The 22,121-nt window shown below is 39.4% G+C and overlaps 1 protein-coding gene across 2 annotated transcripts in view; it reads right to left on the bottom strand.

The window, feature by feature from the left end:
- The window catches only part of EXT2 (exostosin glycosyltransferase 2), an 81,951-nt gene that overhangs the window by 44,700 nt on the left and 15,130 nt on the right, over nt 1–22,121 (bottom strand). For both annotated transcript variants that reach the window (XM_074852503.1, XM_074852504.1), the window contains exons 6-7: nt 20,862–21,001; nt 19,924–20,017 (exon numbers count right to left, since the gene is read on the bottom strand). In XM_074852503.1, coding sequence (XP_074708604.1) covers nt 19,924–20,017; nt 20,862–21,001 — 234 coding nt within the window. The remainder of the gene's footprint in view (nt 1–19,923; nt 20,018–20,861; nt 21,002–22,121) is intronic.

A 22,121-nucleotide genomic window follows, 5' to 3' on the forward strand; every position in this document is an offset into this window, starting at 1 on the left:
TAACCATGTGCTATGAGAATATGCAATATTATTTTTTAGCATATTAAGTTACTGAAGGAGTAGGAAGTTCCTGGAGGTACAGGCTTTAAGATGAACCAAAAATAACTCTCATTTAGATGTTGTTTACAAGTTGCCAGTGTCTCTCACTGCAGGTCATTACTTTTTACTAGAAGACAGAGTGATTCCTACATATACACTTTGTGCTGGAGCATTCCTAGGCTAAGTATCAGTGTACAGGAAAGATTACAAGCAGAGAAAATGCAAATTCACAAGATAACTTACACATACTCAAGCATATGCCACCCTGTACTTTACTCTGAGTGTAACCTATGGGACTCAGAACTAGAGACCTCTTGTAGCCCTAAAACTCTACTCTGTGGGTATTTTGTAAAACAGGTTCTTCAGAATAGATCTGTAAAAATTTAAGATGAAAAAATCCATGTTACAATTAAAAAAGCAAATTAGCGAAGAGATAAGTGCTCTCTGGAGCACTACTTCTATTGTGAGAAAACATTAACAACCATAAGCCTTACTATTTCAGAGTATTTCAAAATCTTATTAAGGAGACTGATGAGTATGTTCAAACACTACACTTCTCTGGAGCTTGTGATCCAGAGAGAGCGCAAAGCAATTTCATTCTAGGATGAAATCACTTTCCTCTCCTTATTTCTCTCCCTGGTAGAATTTAACAGCTGGATAACATGCCAATTACCAAGAACACAGAACAAAATGGATATTACACCCAACTGTAAAAGCAGAAGAATTATATAAACAGGTAAGAATAACGTCTGCCATCCTAAAATACCAACAGAGTTAACCTCTCAAGTATCCTAAATAAACAAGAGTAAGAACACAGATTTCAAATTTCATTTTAACATTAGACAACAGTTTAGAACCAGTGCTATAAGCAGCACTAAGTAGGAAAGCTAAATTATTTTATGTAGCCTTCTAACATATAACTTTATAAAGCAATTAAGTAGATATTAATTGTGTGAAATACACACAGGGCTGTGTATTTCATTGTTATTAAATAACAGCATTCCTATACCATTCTAACTCTAAGACTGTTTATTAATACTGCAATATCTGTTAGCTAGCTCCATAACCATCAAAGCTGGTTCTCCTCCTTCAGCAAAACTAGGATGGATCTGGTCTACCTTCTCTGAAAGAATACGTGCAATGTCAGGCAAGTTTACACCTTTATAGCAGAAGCAAAACCAGAGAAGCAGGCAGAGGGAATTTACTTTTTATAAACTAATATTTATGTAATTAATTTTTTGTAAAGAGCTAGAAAGTGTTCCCACAGTTGGTTGTAATTTTTTGGAGCTGTGTTTCTTTAAGGCAGAACTCAAAACCTTCTAAGGGGATTCAAAGTCTCCAAACAGATGTTTCAGGGTCTCATTACTTCCTCCCCACCTTGTTTGCTTTTATAAAGCAGAACTGATTAGCATGGGTTGCTAGTGTCTGCTGCTCAGCATGCTAAGTCACTAACCGTTTTGGGAAAGTCTTCTACTGGGCAGATGTATGTCGATTCCATTTGAAATGTATTTTCTGCTCTACTTGGTGTGGTTGAAAAGCTTATGTGGGAATGTAACAAATACACAGGGGAGATAAAAATCCCATGCACATGTTTGGGATACAGCAGAAAAAACACACAACACACATCCCCCCAAGAAAAAAAAAAAAAAAATATTTGTTCCTGACTCCTATGCCAACTTCCTTAGCATTCTTACATAGTTTTTTCTGAGCTGTCCATTTCTCTTTTCCATATCTATGAATTCAGAAGACTAAAGGTTATATGCTCTAAAGTAGGTTCAATACACTGGGAAATATTTGTAAGGTATGGCAATAGTAACGTAATCATTAGAGCTACCTTAAAGCCTTTCAGGATCTTGAAATAAATGATCCATAATTACAGATCTTGTCTTCCACACAGCATTGATTATACACACTCTACAACTATGATATGGTCAGGCTACCATGCCTTTCAACTTGAACTGAAATTAAACTTCCAGTACTCTAGTAGTCTGATTGGTGAGGTTTCAGAACTTTTTAAGGAAACACACTATGCGGACCACAGACTTGCAGAGAATGCTAACTTTGTATACACCTAAATATTGCTTAGGTCACAGGCAATCTAAACTGTAAATAGAGATCAAACCTGTACTTTGTACAACTGCCAAAACAACACAGCTGAATGTATGTTAACCTATGGGATCTTGTTCTGGCTGTATGGCTTACCAGGAATTGCAAACAGGTATTTAAGAAACACAGCTTCTCTTCCCCTTCTAAATTTCTAGATAAATAGAAAATCTAGGATAGATCTAAGATGAAAGCAGAAAAGCATTACTTCCTATACCATTTTGCCAACATGTGGAAGAGTCAAATGTAGAGTACTGAATGACTTGACTGAGAATGAGAAATACATTATATTATTGGGTTGGAAGTGGCTGGAATCTCTTATAATACAATAGATTCCCCATGAAATGAGTTCACCCGAATTCAATTTCTGCAGAAATTTTTACAAAGCCAAGACAGCTTCACTACAGAAGCCAAAGACGGAAGGAATCAAGAGACCAAACTCTCCCCTCCCTCCAAGTGGCGAGCTCTGCAGACCAAGGTCACAAACACTGCCATGCCAGTAAGTAGTTCTAAGTTTCCCTTTCCTTTGTCCCCACTCCACTTCCAACTGCTGCATCCTCATTAGATCAGCCATGAAAACCCACCACTTTCTGCAAAGGCTAAAGTTTCTTAATATACTGTAGAAGTATTCATTCATCTCTACAAATACATATGCACGCCTTGAGGAACACGAGCAGTATCTGTAAGACAGAAGAAAAAGTTTAGTAACTTTGTTTGGTATGGGAGATTTTGTGTTCCTTCAACCAAGTAAGCAAGCATCCAAATGAAAAGTTCAATTCCACTTGTTTTCAGTTCCAGGATTTTGTTCAAGTGGACTATGAAGAAACTAAACTGACAATACTCAGCACATACTGACACAGGCAAGACCTCAGGATGGAAACATTTGCAGTTATTTTCATAGGAGGCAACAGGCAGCACCACACAGCCATAGGGTAGCCTACTCACAGAAAGCAACATTTATTTAGGTAAGGTGTTATTTTCCTTAGAAATAAACACACTTGGGGGCCTAGCATCTCTTTATAAGCTCTTTACAAGCCAGCATAGAATCAGGTTACAGAGCCCATTCATATAATGTTTATAAGTTCTAGTGTTAATGCCACTAATGGTGCTCCAGTGTAGAGTGCAAGTCAGATCAATGTAAATCTTTTGATTAGTTTGTGAAAAGAAAAACACAGGGCATGAGGCAAGGAAAGGAATACTTTCTGTAACATTTAGATCAAGGGGAAAACAGCTCATGAAAGGAACTTTCTAGCCTCCTGTTTTTTCACAGTCCATGATTTGGTGGGAGTTGGTAAAGTTAGCAAAAGGGGAAAAACAAGATTCGCAAAAGTGTAGTAAAAGTTAACTGCCCATAAACCACCACTTCACTCAGCTTTTAGGTCAGGCGCCATGATGCTGTAAGATTTTGCCCCACTGCAGGAGCTCAGTATTTCCAAAATGCCTTGAAAAGGTTTACGAGGCCTTGAAATACAACCATTTTCACACTGGCTGCGGTGACTCAAATGCTTTCCCTTCTCAACGGCTCTTGGTGTTCCTGGTTTTCACTCCCTGACCAGCTGGGTTTGGGAAGTCTGGCCAAAGAAAAGAGAATGGCCTAGCTGCTGCAGCAGCACCGGCCTGGAAGCTTAGTGATCTTAATTTTAATCCCGGTTCTGTTACTTATTTACAGATAAATGCTTGACATTAATTAATTTGGTTTCTTGCTTCTACTTCAGACTCTCAGCAGTATGTGTCATATTCAACTCACAGAGATATTGTGAGACTTAACCATTCTAGACCTTCCAAATTCTGAGGTGAATAGAACAGAATAAATTTATCAGCTCATTATTTGCAAAAAGAAACCTTAAATTAACAAAACTAATATTTATCTAACCAACGCTGCTAAAGTAACTGACTGCGGCAATCCTTTGCTAAAATATGTACCTTCAGCAGAGATATAAAAGATATCACAAGAAATACCTACAGCTCTGCTGTGCATTTAACAGCTCTGGGCATGGAAGTTCATCCACTATGACCTTCAGGCCCTTCAGTTACATGTGATACTGTAAAAGAATCAAATGTTTTATAAGTTACTGAGACTTAACAAGTTCTTGCCCATCGAGCAAGCTACTGTAATTGGCCATAGGCACCCCTCCCCCAAGTTCTTTCAGTAGGATCAGATAGGCCACTGAGGGTCAAGATAAACTGAATTATTATATATTTGCCCCCTACTAAAGATGCAGATTAGGATAGCTGATGATATCTAATAACCAGAGAGCAAGCTCGAGTTCTCAAGCCCCCTATCCCTTCCCAAGGTAAAATGGGACTGAAGACAGAGCATAAGTTCCTCCTTTGGAGAAACAAGCATTTTATAAAAAGTTTCCCAGTACAAATTTTGGGTTCAGACTGAGGACCCTATAACCTCAAATTCCCACATTTTTCTGCCTATGAATTTTTTGTAATCTGCCCCCTCTTTCTCGACTGCTTTACTGTTTCTACAGCTGGTTCCCTGTTCCAACAACTTCCTTGCTGATCACACACACCACTTTTAGAATGCAGTTCTTCAGCAAAGATGATACCAGAGGGGTCAGCTAAAACCAGGGCCATCTTTGTTTCTTTACACAGGCTTACAAGAAGTCCTCAGAAGACTTTATACTATTAAGAATTAGACAGCAATTTGTTCTAGAAAGTAATTTGTTTCTAGAAAGCAGTAAGAATTTGGGTTAAAAAAAGTGCTTATTTGGTTCAGGACCCTTAGCAATAACACAATCAAGTTCAACGCATCTAAAGCTGGCTGGCTCAATTTCCCCTCTGTAATCAGTGTGGGAAAAAAAATAGGGTCATTCAGAGGGAAATCTAGAGCTCTGGTACCTTAAAATACCTCCTGAACAATCTGTTCTCTGCTTATTAAGGGAGCAGAGAGTACAGAGTAAGTGACTAGCTGTGGGCCATGATCCTTCCTCCTAAAGCCTTATATTCAAAAATGCTCTGAGGGCCCTCTCATTTTCCCAGAGAGGCACAAAGATTTGAAATGAGAACAAACAAGAACGTAGGCTACATTTTTCAAAACTAATTCATGTGTTTCAGGCTACGGAAAAATATGACAGCCATGCTCTGAAAAGTTGGCTCACTTGTGGGGTGCCAGTACAATTACCCAAAACTGGAGGTCACCTCTTTAGAAACTGCAATCTGAAAGGAAAAATTAGATTCTTGTTCCCATACATGTTCCTACTAGGTAGGAACGTTAAGAGGTAATCCATTAAACCAATGGAATACTGGTAAAATCATGCTAATTTGCCTAAAGCCAAAAAGTTTTCTGAATTATTTTCATGTTTTATAGAAGATCAGATTAAAAACACCTTTCAAATTTGACCTAGGCTGGTTGTGTTGTGTCTATTTGTCCACAAGGACATATCCAAGAAAAGCAGTAGTGTAGGTATTGTATAAGGAGTGCTCATAACATCAGCATGACACTTCCAAAGCTGAAAAATGGGGGTAACAAGGAATTGCACATTTGGAAGTGTCTGATAACTTCTGATAAAGACTTATCCAGAATTCAACACTGGGTTCTCCCAAAGCTCAAACCAGAAGTTTCTCTACAAGGGAAAGAGAAGAACGAGCAGTAGAACAATGCAAGGCACATGCAGTTGTTTCCAGTTATCTCAGGTTTGCTTCTAATGGAACATGACAACGTCCTTCTAATATTGTTTCTGAATTTTCATTCCATCTTTCAACTCTTATTTCTGAGCTATGCGTGATTCCCGAGTAAAGCCCTGAAAATATTCAATTCCTCTATTTAACTTATATGAGTGGCCTACAGAGGAATATTCCTTAATTACAAGACACTTCTGCAGGATGAGCAAGCAAAACAATTTGTATCATTACAGTCCTATATTTTAAGAAAGAGATTCTAGATAGACATTTCGAGGTGCCGGTTTTTATTGTAGTTCAGTCTCAAAAAATATCTCTTCAAAAATAAAGCAGTAGGTGGATTTAATCACCTGGCTTAACAATCTCCACTGTAGTAACTTCAGCCATGAAACAAGGACATTCGCCTACTTCAGCTACAACAGAGAGTGAAAACTAAGTCTTTCCACTATCCAAATTTCTTTCCTTTTTCTTTTTGAAGATGCCGATTCATAAGGGGACAGAGGTCAGAGTTCAAAACACTAGTCTTACCGCTCGGATACCAGCCACTTGGGAGTAACTCACTTCTACTGGCTCTCAGTTTTATTGCTGTAAACTACTTGACAAACGCTGACTCATAAGAGCTAAGGGTAAAGGAAAATGTTAGTGCAAGCGCAGATATTAATCTTAAGCTTCTTGCACTGCCGTACTCCTCAGGCTCTCCTCTTGGTGCTTTAAAAAGAATCACTTACATCAATTATAATAATCCGTATGTACACCACCACATACTACGCACGAATGAGAATGGTTCTTTGCAGCATACCTGTTAAAGTTAACATTTTGAGTCTTGCTTCCATACTTTCACACAATTTTGGTTCTTTTGATTTGTTGGGGGTTTTTTAAGGTTTTAATCTTCTGTTATGAACAAGAGCCTTATTCTGCTTAGAAACTGGCTCAACTATACGACACAGAAGAAGCTATTTTCAATAGAATAGTTCTCATTCTCTCTTGAAACGGTAACATTTTATATGGTTTTGAAATCCTGCATTATCTTGACCCCTAAAATACAGATTTCTGCTATTCCTTGTCCTAGTGATAGTAACACAAGACTTGAATAGATAAAAATACCACTTAGCACCCATGTTCTCCCCTCCCTCCATATATTTCTGCACCTCAAACTTGCTTCTTTGATTAATGAGCACGTCAACTTTACAAGTCTGTTGCAGAAGGCAACATTGCACCAGCCAGGAAACCTGACTTACTGCCCTGGCACCCTACAAATCCACTGCCAAATCACATTTCAGTTATGGTGCCAACAAATAGATACCAGCACTACGAGCAGCAAGGAACCACCCCATTCTCAGCTGTGGCTGGGAATACTGTCGCAAAGCACTGAGACCGAGCCAGCAAAGACAGCAGCAGGATGAGGAAAAAAAGCAAAGTGTCAGACTTAAACCTTTAAAAACATGTAATGTAAAAATGGCTCCCATTTACAGAATTCCCTTTGCTCCCAAAGAGTTTTCAGTTCTGTCTTCCTATTTAGAGGCAAATGACATGTGTTGACATCACAGAAATAACACAGCTCTAAGAGTAATGTAGATCCTACTCTGGCTTCCAGATAGTCATATCTACACAATCATCACTGATAATGATGTAAAGACACAAAAAATAGCCCACTCTCTTCCCTCCAGTTTCCAGGAATTTGCAGGGCTCCCTAATTACTCCAATTTCACCAGGCTGTTACTGTGAAGGGGCAGGCACACCTAACCTGAGTAGTCAATCAACTGGATCTGTATCATCCATCCTTTTTATGATAAGTTTATCCTCTGTGCAGTCGCCGTTAACACAAAATCAGACCTACAGTGAGCTAGACTTACGCTATCATTGATTCAGCAGCAGCCTAGAAAATAACAGAAAACAAATACGTGTATGCAATTTCAGGGAACATTTAACTACTGTATGACCACAAGTTGGGGGGGTGGGAGGACGTTTTAGCCACATTTCTTGACAAATGATGGACAGCTCCTGAAACTGAAAGCAATAGGTTTCTAGTCCTAGGGGTATTGCCTTCAAATATGTCTGTGTTCTCAGGGTAGATCGGTTTTCCCTGCTGCAGGCATCCTGCTGAGAAGTGAGGTCCCAAGCAAAACACAGGAATCTGACTGCAAGCCTTTGAGGTGGCAGGAGCCAAGGGAGGTTCAAAGACAAGGCTGGCTGGTGGGCAGCACCTCTGAGTATTGCCGAGGTTAGAGGTTAGTAAAGCAGGAGCCACTGGCCAATAAAACAGTGTTTGGAGAGCCCACTCTACAGATAAATTGGGGATCTGTTTACACCTTTCCCAGCTTTCTGAGTTACACACACTGATGCTTCCCACTGTGATCTTGTCCTATGTCCACCAGCATCTCCCCTCCTCAGCAGCTGCCCTGCTCTCTGCTGGTTGGCTTTATAACATGGCTAAAGGATGCTTGGAAACTTTTAATCAGCATCCAGCATCAAAAATAAATAAATAAAAGCACAACTGCTTTTATTTGTGTCAACTGCTGCAACAAGATCTGTCTTGTTTGAGATTTCCCATGACTGCTGTAGTAATGCTGGGAGAATAGAAGCTTAAATTCCCTTGATTAGAGAAGCTAAACACAAAGCAAGCCCAGTGCCAATCACACACATGAAAGGACAGCTTTTTGAAGCAAGGGAAAAAAAAAAAAAAATCTAGGTAGGGTTACCACCATACTATAGCGGTCAAAAATCAGCACATACCTCAATCTCAGAGCTTAAGCTCTATACCAGGAAGAACTTGCCCTTTTGATGAAGACATGCTTTTCTCAGTCTCCTGTAAGCTACATAGTTCTATTTTATATAAGCATAAACATACACATACCCACACACACACAGTTCTCAACATTGGACAGCTTTAACCACAGACATTACTGCCAGCATTGCTTGAATACGAGGATAAAAGCTGACAGACTGGCAGTCATGGGGTTTTTTTCCATACCTACAGGAAAAATTCAGTTTAGGACATGGTGATGCTTTCTTCCTCCACCCCTTAAAAATAACTGATCTTAGCTCAAGCTATGTAAAAATACCTCATCCTTCGTTACTCAAACTGTGCATGGCTGTCTGATGAAAGTGACTGATAATTGCTGGTTGTGATAATACTATGTGGTGGTCACACTCTAATGGAACAGGATTGAAAATAATTTTACATGGACAAAATCAGTGATAGACATCAATTTCTTCTTGGAAATCATGTGAAATAGCATGCTAAAGAGGAATATTCTTTACTGCATGAAGCCAAATTTTGTAAAAAAAGAGAAGTAAACTCAAAGATAAACATTAAAGCTTATTACAGAAGTCCTTGCTACCCCAAAAGCGATGGAAAGTACACCACTGACCAGCATCTGCACATTTGTTCTGTATTAATTTTTTGCTTCACCTGAAGTATTAAAAATGTGAGGAAGGAGTTGCTTTCCCTCTCCCCTCGATACATATGTAACACGGCACCTGTAATATATGGAACTCCCATCTCAGGAGATCCCCCGAAGCACTGGCTACCAAACACTGGTAAGCAACAGCTGAGAAACAAAGCAAGTGGTGAGAGGAAGAGCACAGAGCCTGGGCTTGGTGCTGCTAGATTACTGAAGCACTTACAGACAGTTGCTTAACGGGCATCACATTCATGCTCAGGCTTAACCTAATCACCAGATTCAGGATCAGGAGAGTTTTTCCCAATGCTTCACCAGGCACCATTGATATTTTTTGCCTTTGTTTGCTACAGTGTTGGAAAACATTTAATGGTAGACTGGTCTGGGTGGGTGGGAACCAAGATAAACTATTCTGTGGACCCCCTGGACCAGAACTCCATTACCAGCTGAGTCTGGTTGCGGGTAACTATTTCTTAAACTTAACCATAATCTAACAACTTCTATCCATGATTCCCTACTCCACTATTAGTATCCTGGAATACGCACGCCTTCTATAATCCTCCTCTGCAGAGCATCTGTACAGAATTAAGCCACCAGGATAGAAATGTATTCAAAGATAGCTAATGCCAGGTGCCACTTTCATTTCTAAAGAGGATTGAAACTTGTCAGCTAATGGAAAAATAAGGGGAAAAAAAAAAAAAAAAAAAAAGGAGCAGAGGGGAAAGGAAGGAGCCAACCCCCACATACAAGTTACACTGTTTGCAAGCCAAAGGGCATTATAGGATATTCCCAGCACAGCCCATTTTTTCCATTTGTAGCAGATACATAATTTTCCTATATACAGGCATCTAAGAAACTGCTATATATCTGCACAATTTACAGACAAAGATTAAAGGAAAAGATATCTAAAGATTATCTGGCAGCAGATGGTTTCTCTAGAACATGTGAAAACTTTGTAACTTAAAAACCAAACGTTCCTACTGTGTTGTAAGATACATTTGATGTAGTCACTAAAACAGGATCCAGGACTTCTAAATTCCATTACTAATATTATAATTGGACCTTGTACAAGTTATTTATGCTTCTATCCACTCATCAGTAAAATGGATACAAGACCAAGGTGTATTTACTACTACTATTTAATATACTCACATGCAAATTACTACAGCAATGCAGTGTATTTATACTACATAGATAAATGCTAAAGTTGTAACACTTTCAATAATGGAGGGTTAAGTGAAGCAAGTGAATTTGATAAAGAAATGTGATGTGGTGCAGACTCAGCAGCAGAGGGACAGCACAGGGTAACAAAGAATGAGAGGAACACCAGGAGAGATGCTTAATCATCCATTTATCTGCAGCTAACTGCTTCATGTGCATGACACAGAACATTTTCAAATATTCTTTCTAAAAGGAAGTACGTGCTTTTCCAATTTCTGGATCGTCTGGGTTTATCTGTAGTCTATCCAAGCTGTGTAAAGCAATCTGTAAAGGGTAAGTACCCAAAGTTCTCTTTGCAACAACATACAGACTCTTGAAATACAGATTCTTAAAATCTAAAGAACAAAAAAATAATAGTCTTAAAATAGCATAATTTCCCTCTTACAGTTGAAGTTTAACCTTCTGTTGTTTAGAGGCTGCAAACCTAGATACAAAGGCAGCACAACTGCATCCTACCAAAATTATTCATTGTGGTGCTGACTGCTCTCAAATTTCTGAGCTCTTTCTCCAAGATGCCACGAAGACCACTCTGTAATACAACAAGCATGAAAACAGTTTTATTCATTCTAGAAAGCAAGAGGGCAGGACAGACAACAGGAAAAAAAGAACTCTAGGGTAAGTATACTCTCCACACGAAATGAAGAAGGGAGGGGGGAGCAATGAAAGTCACATATATAAATGCCAAGGATTCTACAACTCCCCTGGTGATCCTGGCAGTAAGCCAGGAAAAAGTTTTCTCTTTCCTTTGCTGTTTGCAGCAACAAATCTTTCCTCTGGGGGAGGGGTGAGAGGGCTGGAACTAACTTCACTGCATCTGATAAGATGGCAAATTGTCCAGGCCTGACATTTATGGGGGACCCGGAGCTGCACTGAAGCACTCTGGGAGGATTAAAGCAGGGTTAGCCTCTCCAATCGCACTCCGTAAAATGCTACAAATGGCAGACAGATGAAAGTTCATTTAAATTTGATAATGATGAGTCTAAAGAACCCTGAGACAGAAGCTGTCCCCTGTCAGGGAAAGAACTGCAGCTCGAGGTTGAATATTCTCATTGAAGGAACTTGTAAAAATCAAACTATGCTCAAGGAGCTTCCAGCGTCCAGACACTGAAATGAAGTTCTGTTTAACTGGCTAACAAGAACTAAACCCCATCTCCTCTACGTGAGCTGCACCACCCACGGGAAACCCCACCACCCATTTGCTTTAACTCTATCCAGGACCGTTTCACTGTAAGAATGGGATGTTTCACACACGGGCAGTGATTGCCTGGAGCCAGCAGAAAGGCTCATATAGCTGTCAGCAAGCTGATAAGAGCTGAAATTACTCTACAGAGCCCTCTTTAAAGAAGAGCCAGAGAAGCACATTAAATGAAATGGAGGAGGGGTCTGAAAAGCCAGCCACTCATGTTGTTTTAACATGGCACTAAAACAAGTCATTGATTTATGCATGTGTCTTCAGCTCTGTTTGACCCAGAGTCTGAACTTTCTTCAGGTCAGGGCTGAGGCACACGGGATGTGCACTGGAAAAACCGTAATAGCTTGTCCAGGTATTCCGACTGTGGGAACCAACGCTGCAAACTACACGCTTCCTATCCACATTTTTTAAACTGAATTTACATCCCTTTTTAGCTTTTAATTGTCCACATGGGCTGAAAAGACAAGAGGTTGTGATTATCTGAAACTTTAATACAAACGAAGAATGCTGCGTGGCCACTATTTGAGAGAGTATTTTGTGGGGCTTCAGGAAAGTGAATTCCCCATTCGTACAAAGGAGGAGGCTATATATCACTGTCAATATTCTCTCACCGAAGTGTTTGGCAGCCAGTGAAGTTCAGATGCATTTCAAAACCCACTGATGATCTGACAAGGTTATCCACAATGCATTATAATACCAAGGTCTCCTGCAAACCTGAGTCCTGAAGCTGCATCACTGCGACCACCCCAGCGCTGACCAAACGGCCTTCTGCTCCTGTATTCTGCCTCTGACAATGGTCTGCAGCAGGTAGCTCGGGACTGCTCCCCCCAGACACAGCAAGTGTAAGCCACTACTTCCCCAAAGTACCCTCTGGCCTCCACAAGCACCTCAGGAACTTCCTAAGCCAGAGGGTATACCTTTGCATTCATCTCTGACAGATTTTTCCTCTCTGCATTTCTTCATTCACCCTTTACACCAATAAAAACCCTTCACCCGCACAGAACGCTGAAGCAGTGAGTCACACGGACTACCTACTAGTTCTGGGAAAAACCATCTCCTTTTTTATTTTTTTAGACCAGATTTCCAATAATACAAGCCCTAGGGAACATCAAATTAAATTGCGTCAAACAATGTTGTCATGCCCATTCACTTTCTTCAAGACCTTCTTATTTTATAGTTCTGTATTATATATTCTTGGTCCTCATCCCCAGTCATTTATCTTCAAGATCAGGAGTGTTAGTGTTTAACCACTCCTCTCTTGAAACCTCTGATCAGCCTTGTTCCATTATATCCTTTTTAAGATAGGAGAACTATAGCTACGAACTGTATTCAGAGTGAAGACATACAACAGATTTATGCAGTTGCAGAGTATTTTCCATTTTGTTCTCAACCTCTTCTCTAAAAATTCTTTATATTACTTTTTTTTGACCACAACTGACCACGAAACTTCTATTTTCACATAACTATTTATTACAGCTCTAAGAACTCTTTTCCAAGTGACTGCAGCTAGCTGACAGGCCATCACTGCCTACGAGAAGACTGTTTTTCCTTTCACATATCCCCTTTCTTTAATCTGTAGTGAATTTTGTTTGTCATTTTATCATTTGGTCATGCTATGCCTGAATTTCTTTGGCCTAAGATGTGCCAGTTCCAAATAAAACCCTTCCCAAAGCAGAATCATTCATAATGGGTAGCTGCGAGGGGTTTTTCTATTACTGTTAGCTTGAGCTGCAAATTCTCCCTTAAAGGCCATGTTCTTCTCGGGTGCTCATCTTCTACACAATTTATGGAATTTATCATCTCCAAGATCTCCACCTTTCTGTAAGTTTGGTTGAAACCAGACAATAACAGAAATGAAGAGAAATCAGCATGCATATTGTATGTGATCATACCCTTGTTTCCCTACGAAACCAGGATGAAAAGAATTCCTGCACTCCAGAACACCAACTCTTCATTCTTATACCATTAGAGCTCACAGTCAACCAATCTTCCAGACCATTAATTCAAAATTTTTATTTTTGGGAGGTGAGAAGGGTTGTAAATCAAAAAGGAACAGGCACACAAAGCTTTTTTTTGAAAATAAACTCCTCACCTAAAATCCGTTCAGTGAGAAAGAATGCCTAAATAATCAGAGAAATAACTCTTCTATTCCCATTCTGACCCTACGCCTTAACGAGACTGTGTTAAGACTTCTGAGTTGTTGATATTTAGTGAGGAAAAACATTTACAAATATCCGTATATTCAAGATAGATTCATCTCATGAAAAGAAGGAAAAAAGGCACAGGGGCTCAGATGTAAGTTGTGGAAAACTTTTATATAAGTTAAAGACATTTATGTATCAACTACAGCAGTGAAATACATTTCTAGAGATCAACGGGCTTTCAAAGCAAAACGCTAGAAAAACTCCCTTGGGAGGAAAACTATACAAGGCACGAAATAAGCAGATACCCACAAACTTTCGTTTTGCTTTTTTCCTTTACCTGTTTCACTCTTCTTCAGGAGCAAGAGGGAATTTCAAATTTCACTCTCTATCACACACGTCTATTACATTGACTTCTATTTCTTGCCCCTCCACTTCTACAACTTTGCTATTACCTGGGTGCTGGTTTGTGGTGCAGAGAAAATGAAAGCATAAGGATGCAGCACAAAGTCTGTCGGATCAGTAGCTGTGCAGCTGAGCCGCTTATTGACTTGCCTCTGGGCACTTCAGCCAGTGTTTCAGACTCCATATGGAACTATTTGTGAGAGGGGGATGGTTCAAGGAAGCTTCAAAGAAAACGAGAATGACAACAGTACTGTAGAAAACAGACAAGACAGCAATCCCAGAGATGCAGAAGTTTCATCCAGACTGCTATTAATTTTAGCAGCTCAAGTAGCAGAGGCTCTTTTTGATGGTCAGTGTGTTGGAGTTTGTAAGAGGTATCATATGCTAGTCTCCAGTTCTCATGGACACAGGCAGTACATGTAGTACTGAAAATATGTAACATTTTTTCACAACAGTGTAGGCTAGGCCACGAGCACTGAAACTATTCCTTTTCTGAGGAAAGACAGGAAACCGAACCAGGAATTGCTGACGGCAAAATGGCCTGCAAGTTTGACCAATAAAAGCCTAAATTAATATGGCTAATCACCAGAGATCTCAGCACAATCAGGTATAATGCAGGACAGTAGAAATTAAATCTGCTTTCCCACACTCCAGCTCTGCTCTAACCAGTAAAGCTCTATCCTGGTTTATACCAGGTACTGTCTGACAAAACAACTGACCAAAACAAAGTTGTACTTTAGGAAGTCACAGCCCAGGTCACACCAGCTGTAGATCCAAGCAGATGGTGACTCAAAGCTAAAGCACCTGTATTTCATCATCTTCATGACAGTATTGTAGGATGATCACAATTATTGTACAAACTATAAGAAAATATTTTCAAATACGGGTTCTTACATATTTTAAATGCAATGACTTCTCTTTAAGAGACTTCCTCTCTCCTCCAGCAGATGTACAGCTAGAAGGACTTGCAGAAACAAAGCAATTAAGCATAGAGAAAAGTTTACTCATTAAAAGCAGACAATCTATTTGAACTTGGAAAAAAAATTACATATACATATGTGTGTATACCTATAAAAACCTTGATGCATGATCTCCAGAAAATCAGCTGTGATAATATACTGCAAAAAGAGCACCTAATCAACAAAGAAAGCTGGCAAGCTAACATTTACAATAAAATTTATTTTCATTGTGAGGTTTTCCAACTAAGGATAAGAATCCTGTCATAACCAAGACAACCACTGAAACCAAAGCAGTTGGACCACGAGGCTCCAATCCCACAAAGGTTATCAGACTCAAAGTCTGAAGAGCATGATGAATGCATGCTTCATCCTCCTAAAAACCGGGAGAAATTTAGAGCAAGTATTTGTTCTGTTTGGCTAAAAAGAGGATGATCTCAACCATACTCATGTCAGAACATGTCAACTGGTTTCTTAATTTACTGACAAAGTACGTTAATTAGCAGGTACTGGCAAAGTATGTTTCACAAGTCTTTATCAAAAACGTTGTTTCCCCTAGTGGAATTTTATGTGCCACAAAACCAGTTTTTGACATAAAACCTAAACACATCCTAACTGCAAAGGAAATGGTGAGATGTTGTAAAACAATTTTCATACCAATTTTAAAAAAAGCTCTTTGCAAAGATCACTTTTTCCTCATTTTAACGCCAGTTATAGACCAATCTTTCTGTAACTGTTATATCAAACTCCAAGTGCTTCACAGTGTAAAAACAAGAAAGAACATGATCATTCTGATCTAACTATCTTTGTTTCCATTGAAAGGGAATAAAAGGGCTCAAACAAGTGAATTTCTAACAGTTATTAAGACTAAACTGTGATGTGATGTATGAAAGCTTTGCTTGTGCTTTGCTTCATTTGTTTCTCAAGGACTCCTGACTCCTCAACTGTTTCCTTAGGTCCCTTTGTCTGTTTAGGTAAGATTGAAACGCTCGTTGGCTCCCTACAGAAATCACCAATAGCAGACTGAAGGCCTTCAGTGGGCACTTGGGCAACTCTAGAATGAGATAAGGGGGACTCTAACAAAGAGACACAAGACCCTGTTATAGGGAAACTGATTTTGCTGCCTTAGGAGGGAGACACCTGGACTTTACTTCACAGCGCGTGCTCTGGAAAGAGGGCCAACTAGCCAACACTGTGAAGAAGACTACTTACTTCCTCCCCCAACCACCAAAGACCCTCACCCTATTTTCACTACGCATGCTCGGATTATGCAAATGAATTCTGGGAACTCATTATCATAAGACACCCCTTTCTAGGAAATCTAATGAATATGTATGATTTGTGTGTATGTAAACTGATGTCCCTTGCTAATTCTTGGGAGCCCTTATGGTGGCGAATCCCCAGGGCGACCCCAGCGCTGCCAATAAAAGAATATCTGCTGAACAGTTCTATTGGATTCTGACTGTTGAGTTAATTTCTTTGTTTCACCATCTAGGTAAGAGCAATGCTCAGTGCAAGCTAGAACAGACTGGAAAAATCCAAACATACCACAAGATCAGTTTCAGTCAGTCCTCTTCCACTTGACAAAAAAGAAGCATCAAAATATTGCATATTAAGCATCATTAGCACTTGAAGTTGAAGCAGCAAAGGGAAGTGCTTTAAATACTATTGAGAAATACGGGTTACTTGTAAAATCAGAATATTTTGAAGCTTTTGTTGCCCTTCTATGGCCAAGCAGAATAAACAACTGCTATAGATCACATCTGAAAACATGTATAAACCACTCCAGTTCATCTGCAGATTCATTCTGTAGATGGTATTAGCTGAGTTCATTTTAGTAGTTCCTTGCCTGAGAGACAACGTAGAGCACTTATGACAAATTCACTTTGCTTCTGAACTACCCTTAGCACCAGCCTCCTCAAAAGGTTTGTTCCAACTTCAAAATCTCTCTTCTCCTATCATCACTTTAGCTTTATTTTGTGAATCTTTGTTCATTAATTCCTGTACATTGTCGCTGAAGTGAAGACAGTGAAAAAAACTGGGAAAACATTTTTGGCTAGCCATAAAGTCTTATGACACTTTCCCAAACCATTTAAATCGAAAGATAACAAGTGTGCAACTGCTCCCTACTGTGAGACTGATGAGGAGGAAGGAAACAAAAATCTGTAGCACAAGTGGAATATTACTGCATATTTATCAATGAGGAAAAGCAATCAGGTTACTGGTATTCCACACACCACCACTCACTACTAGGGACAGCTGCACAATAGAACGAAGTATCAGCAAGGGGACTTCACAGATGCTTATCTCGGGACTTCACCCTGTAAGTAAGGCTGATGGGACATGAACTGTATGGATAACATGTTTAAGTATCCTCAATATGCCAACAGAAATAAATTCACAAAGACAAGAGAAAGACAGACCTTGTAATTTCATCCTACTACTCCTTCTACCAAACCACACAACTATAACCTCAACAAAAGCATGAAGATGTGAGAGGAAGCTTTAGAAGAACATACTTCCAACCCTCAGTCATTAGAATCACAGTCTGCAAATATGTTCAGTGATGCTTTGGACCCAATGACAGTGACTACTGCAAACCATCTCTAATATAAAAAAAAAAAAATCATTCCAGACAGACTAGAATTGCATTCTGGGTAATAAAATATCTTCTATTTTGACTTAATTCTATGGAGTTATAGATAACACAGACAACTTACAGATCATCTGAATTAAGGCGGGTTTTGCTAGTTTGTTTCAATGAGAATGTCTGGGGGGGGGTTATTTGGGTTTGTGTGCTGTTTTGTTTGGGGTTTTTTTGTCAAGTGCATTCTCTGTAGAAGGAGCACACTATCCTGAAATGTTTTATGATATTAGTAAAATGGACAAGAAAATCAGTGTACACTGTAACAGACTATTAATGTCAGTTTTAAAGCTTTATCAGGCAGAACTCCCTAGTGTTAACGTCTCTACATTCATGTCAGAGAAAAAAAAGAAAATAAAGCAAGGTCGTGTTTCTAGGAGCTGTAACAGCTTTTTCATTTGCCATCGCTGGTGGCCACTTGCTGCTGTCAGTGGGCACGGCCAAAACGGTTCATTTGTGCGAAAGGACTGAGAGGAAGGAGACCCCTGATGGCTGCTGCCATGGTTGCAGACTCTGTTCAGAGTGAGGTGAAGCTGGCAACACAATTCGGGCATGAAAACAGATTTACTGCTAAATTTGAGTCTCCTTTCTCCACACATATGCAGGATCAATATCCCCTGTGCAGCTTTTAGCACTGGCTAGGTAGAAGTAACTAGAGCGTTGCAGGCTACACCCTGGAAAACCATGCCTTGGGTCACTTTTTACAAGGACTACACATAAGATGACTCCATCATTAAGGCCGTGTAAGGGAATTTCAGAAATATGCCTTCACAATTCTTGCAGAAATCCGACTACAGAAATCCCATGTGTCTTTAAAAGTTACCCCAGATCAGAGAGTTTACTTTTTCCCTATGTGTCTATCTCTTACTTTTTCTACGCCTCAGCTCCTCATCAGGAAAAGCAATGATAACAGTATCTCCCTACCGTACAACAATAGATGCTCAGGTACAATAAGGTGACAAGGATGAAAGTTCACAATACATGTTAACATCTTTTTTGTCAGACAAAAAAATGTAATCTATATATTCCAATCACCAGAAGGACAACATGGTTGAATCCTACTCCCTAATCTGACAACAAAACTCTTCACACCCCGAAAATGCTCACATGGCTAACACTCCTCATCTGTTTAGCTTGCACTTTATGGGGGAGCTCTGGAATTAAAGCAACTGATGATGATAGTGTCCATAACAGCAAAGCTAATACAAACCAGGAAATCAGCATCAACTGGAGTGAACTAGAAGACATTTCCTTTTGACTACATACCCAGCCGACACAGACTCCATTCACGAGTTTGCACAGTTCATGATCTCAGCTCTTCCAGGCACCAAGCAAGCAAAATTTCCCTCTTGGAGGAATTATCAACTTAAAACATTTAAAACATTTTGCACTTAATGCTTCCCTCATTTTGAGCAATTAAAATTTATCAACAAATCAAAGCTTCTCTTGAGATAGACAGTCTTGAACTTCTTTAATACAATTTAAATACCACGTAGAAAAAAGAAACAAATATACACTGTGATTTCATCAGAAACATGCTAATATATGAGAGGAGGTGGTACACCTGCACTCAGGGAGAGCTTCTATTCCAGGGTACGCTAAGGAAACAGGGGACACAAGAAAAAGTAAAACCAATGAAAGTGGAGTTTGACTACATTGGTAGAAACTGGCAGTCTCCACTCAACGGCAAATACCACACGATCTGTACATGAAAAAGCAGATAGTCAGAACCTCAATTTCACATTTCAGATCTTCTGCAACTCAGGATGGGGAGGCTTTGCTCACTGTGGATGTTAAAGACCCTAGAATATATTTCACGACAGCATGCACATTAACATAGCAGGTTGGAGAAAACCCTCCCCGAGTAACTGAAGTCTGCCTACTGGAGTGTTCTTCTGCAGTCGCAATCATATGCAATATTCTCAACCTGCTGACCTGACAGGTAATGTAGTACTGATCAACAGCTGCTGTTCAACACATCCAGCTGCACCAGTGATGGACAGACGCAACAGTGGAAAGTAATAGTGAATGAGTATGTTTAGCACAAAGAAAGAGGGCTAAAGAATCAAAATATTAACATCAGAGTACAATGGATGCTTCTGCCTTCCAACAGATTTCACAGTAAGGCAGGTATATGAACCTACACTCCAACCATAAAAGAAAATAATTTAAACACAGTACGTTATTTTACCTGTCTTTGCATCTCTTCAATCTGTCGCTGGGGGACACTTTGCAGAATACTGTACATTTCAGGCATCTTTTCTTCAGGGATGACAACAGAGGCCCTTATAAGCAAAAAACAGAAAACAAATGGTATTTGAGAAGAAAGACATTCTACTTTAAAAGATGTCAACAGCTTTTCCAACCCAGAATCTTGTCCTATTCTAATAAGACACATTCAGAAGATATTAGCAGAAAGAAAACAGTCTTCTCTCAGTGTAATTAATGATTCTGTAGCAGTTCTTTCACACCAGCCAGTCCGCCCACAGATAATGGCACAAAAGTCTGTGGACTGATGTGTACAGACAATAATAAATACGAAAGGGACAGAGACCCAGAAATCCTGAATTCTCATCTCTGGATTGCCACAGACTTGCTGTCAGCTGAGATTTTTGGAGTGACCATACAGTAATAGCATACACACTGCTTTTGTATGTGTTATCCTAAGATCACCTAACTGGACATAGTACATACATGGAAAATAATCTGACAGTGTAGTCAGCTCCAAAATAATTATACCTTTCAGTCTCAGGTGATCTTAGGAATCATGATACAACATAGAGAATTTAGCATTTACATGATGCAATTTTTAGCATATACTTTTCCTAAAAGAGCCTGAATGCAGACCAGTCCTCACTGAATTCAAGCACAAGATAATAAAGAAAGTCTGTTTTAGAAAAAAATATCATCAGCTACAGGACAACCAAATGCTCTGTCATCTCTGCCTCATTTGTTTTCCTCTCCTATTTTTGATGCATAATATATCCAGGGACTGCAGGTATCTTACTCTCTATTCTATTCCCCGTAAACGCCAGTACACTTGACTCATCACACAATTTTTATTCAAATCACTGAATGCAATGAAGTCTCTTGTGCAGTGGTTAGATGTACAACAGCGAGGGTACAGACCTCTTCCAGTCCAGAACCTCAGAGAAAGGTAAAATGTAGGAGTCGGCAATGATGACTGGGACACAGCCAGCTTGAAGAACGTCGCTTAGCACAGCCTGTCCCAGGCGGGCTCCACGTAGAACAACACAGAACGTAGACTCCTGTCAACAAATGGTATCCAACACACAGATGAGGGAAAAAAGGAGGAAATGTTAGATTTGTATATGTGTGTGTGGTTATGTATATATGTATGCATTACGCTTTCCTGCCCTCCCCCTTGTAGAAACACAAGTCGAAAGGAAAACAGGCTTGCTCTGTGCAACCAATGTATTCTGAATTATTAGCTAATTCAAAATAATTACACAACTTTATCTTCCAGAAGCACAAAAATACCATGAGTGAAGAGATAAGAAATCAGCTAATGGGACTATTCTATGTTTTATTTTAATGGGCAAACTTCAGAGTTCTAACTGAGAAAATTCAAGGGGAAAAAATAAATCAAACATTTTTAAAGTTTGGCATAACAAGATGAGCAACAATCAACATGAACTTACTGAGTACAAACTGTATGAAGCCAAGCTACTTTTCTTCCATTATAGGGCAATCCAGCTCTGTGGATAGCAGAGAAGTAACAGATCTCCTATTTCAACTTTAAAAGGCATTTGACATCATCTTTGATAGCATTTTCATAGGCAAATTAAGAAATCATGGGCTAGATAAAGCCCTCATAGCCTTTATAGTTACAGAACTCTAAGTATAAAGCAGTTAGTGGTGGTTCTCAGGTAAAACAGTGATGGACTAAACCACCTTTTCTAGGTGGAACAGTATTCAATGTGTCCCTTAGTTAACCAAGTAGAAGAATTAAGACCATACTTATTAGATCTGACAATACCTATGATTTTGTAGGATTAGCAAGCAAATCGGTAACGGGATTAGAGTTTGACATTATATGGATAATTTGACTAAAAAATACCGATATAGGGTTCAACACTTGGATAAAAATAACCAACAGCACAAACATAAAGCATAAACTAACTGTCCTTTTCTGCAAAGTGCAAAACCTAGCCATTTCCTGCAAAAGGGCAGGAAAGAAAGGGTATTCATGTGTCAGCAATGTTGTGCTCTTGAAAAAACAAGTCATTCCACCCACAGGTTGTATTAGAATGCAAAAAGTAGTACAATCTAAGAGACCTGAAGGAATTACTCACTCTTCTCAGTAATGAAAGACCTCAGACAGAGCAGTGTGTTCAGTCTTGTGCAATGCAATTCCAGGGGTAAAAA

This window comes from Strix uralensis, chromosome 29 (assembly GCF_047716275.1).
Source record: "Strix uralensis isolate ZFMK-TIS-50842 chromosome 29, bStrUra1, whole genome shotgun sequence".
NCBI classification, from domain to species: Eukaryota; Metazoa; Chordata; class Aves; order Strigiformes; family Strigidae; genus Strix; species Strix uralensis.